The 6,000-nt window shown below is 43.3% G+C and overlaps 1 protein-coding gene across 1 annotated transcript in view; it reads left to right on the forward strand.

The window, feature by feature from the left end:
- Man2a1 (mannosidase alpha class 2A member 1) overlaps positions 1-6,000 on the forward strand; it is a 163,574-nt gene that overhangs the window by 30,398 nt on the left and 127,176 nt on the right. Inside the window, exon 4 of the mRNA XM_032901717.1 lies at positions 4,961-5,132. Coding sequence (XP_032757608.1) covers positions 4,961-5,132 — 172 coding nt within the window. The remainder of the gene's footprint in view (positions 1-4,960; positions 5,133-6,000) is intronic.

The following is a 6,000-nucleotide window of genomic DNA, read 5'->3' on the forward strand; positions in this document are numbered from 1 at the left end:
ATCGTTTCTCGTGTGTTCTTGCCTCTGCCTGATACGATTCTAACGCTCTTCTGTTATCCTGCTAGGACTCCGCTGTTTCTCTACTCCCACGGCGTTTTGCTCTGCGATTCTCTGTAGACTCCGTTTTCATTTAGCTCCTCTTTATTACTTACTCATCCCTTGCTAGACACTCAATACATGTTTGACTGAGCAAACCGGAATGTTAATTAACGCCCTTCCAGTTTATTAGGGGGACAGAGGGGCCTGACTTATAATAGAAACATTGGAATTAAAATTAATCAGTGGCATAATCAAGTAATGGTAATAACAATTAAGATTAGATGCTGTCCCTTAAGTATAAGGTTGGATATTGCAGTCTGATATCGAAAGATTAACAAGTAATGAGAGAAACCTGTTGATCATTTGTTGACAGAGAAAAACTTCAGTACTAAGATGACGAAGCTTTCTTTTAAGCTATAAACACTAACAGTGCAATGGGAATAATTCAGAGTCTTCCTTGCTGGCTTTATATGTGATCACCAGTATGCCAGTTACCCGAATATAATTACTTTCACTCAGAATCTTTTTATAAATTCCTAAAGGTCAGTGATTATTTAACTTTCGATTGGGATTAATGTCACTTTAAAAATGCGATCGTAGTAGCTGTGACCCTCACAGGACAACAGTGCTTTCAAGAGAGGTTCCTTTTTGGAATGAATGGTGCCCACTGGAGACTTTTTTTTCCCCTTTAAGACAGGGCTTCTTTATGGAGCCCCGACTGTCCTGGAACTCACTCTGTAGACCAGGTTGACCTCGAACTCACAGAGATCCACCTGCCTCTGCTTCCCGAGTGCTCAGATTAAAGGTGTGCGCTATTTAGGCTGGCCTACTAGTGACCTTTAAAATATAAGTAGATACCAGTAGGGCAGTGGTTATTAGGGGGGCAGACCGTGAACATTCAGGTCGACTGTAGTCAGTTGTGCCTTTGGTTTCATTCCAGTTGGGTGAATTTTCTGTGTAGTCCTCGTGCTTTCGTTCCAGTCCTCTGGCCTGCCCTTCCTTCATCTGCCGTGCGCATGCCCACTGAACTCTCAGATTCTGAGTGTGGGTTGAAGTGTCATTCATGATGAATGCCCAGCCCTGCCTCTGAAGTGTTCAGGAACCAGAGCCAAAACACACGGAGGCCCACATTCTTTGTTTCTAGATCTTTAAAATCATAAAGAAACTGGTGGCAAAGATCAGAGATGGAGATGAGGCGAGGCGGGAAGTGTGGGTTTAGACTTCTCAGGCCTCAGTTTCTCACACAAACGGCGTGGCACATTTGGGAAGAGTTAGCCCAGACTCTCTTTACTCCCTGACCTGAGCGTGTTCCCAGCCAGGAAGAGCTGAGCGTGCAGATGATAAAGTGATATTTGTATACTGTTGGGTGGTGGCCTCTTGGATACTCTCAGGTCGGAAGGCCCTACAGTAGGGGTGAGTGTCCTAGTGCAGGTTTTTTAACGAGGGACCTAGCAGGATGTGAATGTCAGCTTGGGGCAGTTGGACTCTGATTCCAAGGCTGTGGGACTTAATGGGGCAGGGCCCCCTCTGATTGGGCAAATTCTTTGCCCTGAGTACCTACCATTGTAGGAAGGGGTACGGTCAGTGGGATACTGAGGACCTACTCCTGGGGTTCTGTTTTCTGGCCAGGTGCCTTCTGCCTAGGTTCTGGGGCAAGGTACTTTGTTCGAAAGGAAGTGTCCCTTAAGAGGATTGGATTTCTACACTTCCACGTTGAATCCAGCAATCAAAATACAAAACTACAACGCGTGGTTTGCCAGTTCATAAGCGTTAGGTTGCTTAAACGCACAGAGCGGACACACAGCCAAGATTTCAGCCATTAGAATTGGGATCCCTGCCGTCTTTGTAGAGCTTGTAATTATTTACTCATTTTAACTTTCTAACTTATTTAAAATAGCTGTTAGTTCTCTTAGGGGCGAGAGCATCGTTTGAGTGAGGAAGGCTAAGTCGAGAGTTGTTCTTACTGAAGCTCTAGTCCTGCTTCCATTTCCGAGTGTATTCAAGGGTGAGAGAGAGAGAGGGGCTGTGAATTGACCATTTAAGTAAATCGGCTTGCAACTCAGTGTCTACAGGTTATTAAATCTAGAGGTAGGAATATAATTTTATATCACAAAAATTCATCCCATGCAGCCTTGCATAAAATATTATCTTCCTGATTGGTCTCACGTTAATATGCAATTGTAGTTTTTACAGTAATGTAGAGGAAGAAAGAACCAATTCAGGGTAAAAGGGAATACTTGATTAGTCTATTGTGTAAGAGCAATAAAAGCTAATTTACTGTTATATTACTCAATATTGAAAGCTGCAAGAAACTCTCAGTTCTTTATTCATTAATTGTGCTATATTGTAGCAGTATTAGTATCAATTATAGACGAGTTTTATGGAAGGCTTTTTAGTTGACGTCTCTGAGCTTGTATTTTGCCTCACGTAAATATCTTTGACATATTTTCTGCCTGATTGTTGAAGGGCAAATGAAGTGTTGAAGGTGGAGTGGATGAATCAGGCATTGTAGTTTCTCCATGAAAACTCTTGTGATAAACGGGCTTTGAAATGCAGGGATCTCTGTTAGGAGCAAGCGTGTGCCGGTGGAATACATAGTTTTACACTTTTACAAAGGTCTCTGATAAAAGCAGTCCTCTTACTTTGCCTTTTATGCTGGATTATGGGAGGCTTTTAATTTTTATTCTGTAGGCTTCCCACTGCCCAGAGTTCCTTAATTTTGTCCAGAGGATTAGCATTGACCTTTGCTAGAATTCACGCAAGAGGTACAGGCGATATTTTAAAGATGATAATTCTAATTGAGCCCTTCAGGAGTTTCAGTGGTCCTTGTCCCCACCCATGTGGTCACAGCGTTTGCTTTTATATCTGTGGATTCTGCTTGATCTTGTGCTGTGTAGGTAGATACAGAAAATTAAATCAAACAGTGTGACGGGGGCTGGATAGATCAATATTGGAATGTCTAGCTTGTAGAAAGAGGCACCATTAGTAGTTCTCAGCTGTGTTAGTCTCCCTGCCCCTGTAACGAAGCCCCACAGACTGAGTGGCTTCAGTGCAACTCAAGGTCAGAGTCTGCAAGTCAAGGATTCAGCATTGGTGGGCTCTGTTTTCTTCCTTTCTCCCTGGCTTTTGGCTTTTAGTGACCCTTTTCCTCCTCTGCCCTGGCAGGTTTCTCTGTGCCTGGATCCCTGGGTCCTAGTATTTGTGAGATTAAGATCCCCTTTCGTTACACTATTTTACCTTTATTAACTCTTTTAAAACCTTATTTTTCAATACAATCACGGTCTGGGGCGGGCGGAGCTAGGATTCCAAGGCCTGACACAGAATGCCCTTGTAACGGTTGCCTTTCTCTCACATAATTGTCCAGATGGGAACGGTCAACGCCAGGCTGTTGACAGGAAAGAACAGCAGCTGATCTCTTACTTCTTAGGTTCCGCATTCCGCCCTCCTTCCACGCTCCGTCTCGGGTACCCATATCTTCAAGAGTATTGGGAGGGACATCCTCATTTAAGGGCAGATAGCAATTTCTTTGCTTCTCTCTGGGAATCTAGGTAGAAGTCCTGGTCCAGTGCCTGGTGCAGACTGGTAGGTAGTGCCCTGGTGAGGCAAGATGGGGTTCCTTGTACACCAAACTTACAAATGCCAAAGGTACAGGCTTTTTAACCTAACATAGAAAAATTAAGATCACCCAGAAAACATGCTTTGATGACAAGCCAGCTCAAATGTGCCCTAGGCTAAGAAAGCCTTACAAAGAAAATCTGACCCCATATTCCTTCCAGTGTCACAGCTGAGTACTGCGTGTGGCCAGCAACTGGGAGAAGTAGCAGAGTCCCAGACATGCCAGTTTGAGAACACACGGTTGAAGCAGGAGTCTTATATGCAGTGCTTCCCCGGGGACCTTTAACTTTTTTTTTTCTTTTTTACTAGCGAATGCAGTACAGATGGGGAGTTAAAGTTATAGGCGAACAAGTGCTCTCTGGACTTTTCAGGCCTCTTGAACGTGCGGATTTTGCTAGCCGTTGAACGGTAGTTCAAGTAGAAGTAGCAGCACTCTTCCCTATTGAGTTTTAGACCTGGGAACAAATCCTCCCCCATGGGGTCCACTTTGCCCATCACCAGTCTGCGCAGTTGGTGGCCGTGCGCCCTGGAGCCTTGGCCGTGCTAGTCGTCCATCTGGTAGACCTGTGCTTGGACTTGTGAGTCTTGTTAAGAGTGTTCTGTACTGCTCGGGTGCACCGATTAGGGCAATTTCCAAGTTATTTGGGAAGTAGTTGGATAAACTAGGGGACCGAGTCCTCTAGTGGCGGGGGCGGGGAACCACGCGTTCACTTTTGTTGTTTTGTTAGCGGAACTTTGTGCTCCTAGAAAATTGCACGATGACATCTTCTGGGAACAAAAGCCTGTTTTTGGCAGAATGCTGTCCTCGGTATTCATATAAGCGCTGTAATCACGACATTGCTTTGCTCCCGGTGTCACGGCTTAGCTTGTAGGTGCCTTCCTTTATCTCAGTTTTATTGGACGGTTGGGGAGTTCAGGTGTGTGACGAGAGGGAACAATTCTGATCCCAAATTAGGAGAGTAGTACTTGTTAGTACTATTTAGATAAAAATCCTTACCTAGAGATAAGTAATTGAATTGTTAAATATAAATGACTGATTTTTTTTTTTTTAGCCTTAGTTAATTGCTTTCATTTCTGTCTGAATTTTTTTGTGCAATGTCTGAATATTTCATTTCAGTGGCAGTGGGGTTTTACTGTCAACTAAAAAGGGAATTTCGCTAATTGAACACGATTGTTAGCTTTTGAAATGTGGTCTTTATTTGAATGAACGAGCTAAGGGTGCCCAATGGTAATTCGGTGGAATGTGACTAAGTTGAAATCAGCCATTTCAATCGGACCTTTGTGGTGTATTTGTGTCTTGATTTAGGTTGGTTGAAGACTTTCAATGACTACTTTAGAGACAAGACTCAGTATATTTTTAATAACATGGTCCTAAAGCTGAAAGAAGACTCAAGCAGGAAGTTTATATGGTCTGAGATCTCTTACCTTGCAAAATGGTGGGATATTATAGATAATCCGAAGAAGGAAGCTGTTAAAAGGTTTGTTTCAAAACTTTCTTTTTTATCTTAGTACTGTTAAAGATCCATAACAAATGTGGAATTTTGAGGTGGATTCTTAGCTTACCCCTGACAGTCTTCTTCACATCTTGCATTGTATTGGTTTTAGTTCCTCCCTGAGAAAGCGAGGCAAAGTCTTTCCATTGAAACCCTTGCCTTCATCCTCTGTCCTAGAAATGGGCTCGCTACCTACGTCAAAGGCGTGGTTATTTTAAGGGCTTTTCAGAAGGGTCATTGCTTGGTTCTCTAAATATAAGCGTGCCAGTGTCTCTGCCTCTTTTCAACAATGTAAGTTTTTCAAAACCATGACTGACGTGTCCTGAAAAATGATTTGTTTTTATTTTTCCTGCAAATGATTTTGCATATTTCTTACATAAACAACGGTGGTTAGTTTTGGGGTTTGTTTTGGTGGCGGGACCCAGTGCTTCATTTTGTAGGGCTGTATCGTCTCCCGAGGATGTTATTTCTGTTTTAGTTCGTGATAAACAGACCAGCTTTTGAGGTGGTTGAGTTGTTAGTCTTTTGTCCTTTGTTGCTGTGGCTGCTGTTGCCGTTCCTTTCTCAGTCTACAGTTAAGGTAGAGTTGATTTTTATCTTCTACTTTTATTTTTAATCCCGAGTTTTTAAAGTCCTCATTTAATGATTTAAAAGTTGATACTTGGAGTGTCCGTGGGGTCTTTCTGACCTAAGTGCATTTGCTGTGAAGAGCTAGGCATTGTGAGGGACGAATCAGTTATTGTCCTCGCCTAGCTCTTGATAGAGTAGACACTGCTCTGAGCTCTGCCAGCCATAACTGGTAACCCTGTGCCCTGTTCTGTGACCTAGGGTCTTGCTCTCCGGTCCAGGACGC

This window comes from Rattus rattus, chromosome 4 (assembly GCF_011064425.1).
Source record: "Rattus rattus isolate New Zealand chromosome 4, Rrattus_CSIRO_v1, whole genome shotgun sequence".
Classification (NCBI taxonomy): domain Eukaryota; kingdom Metazoa; phylum Chordata; class Mammalia; order Rodentia; family Muridae; genus Rattus; species Rattus rattus.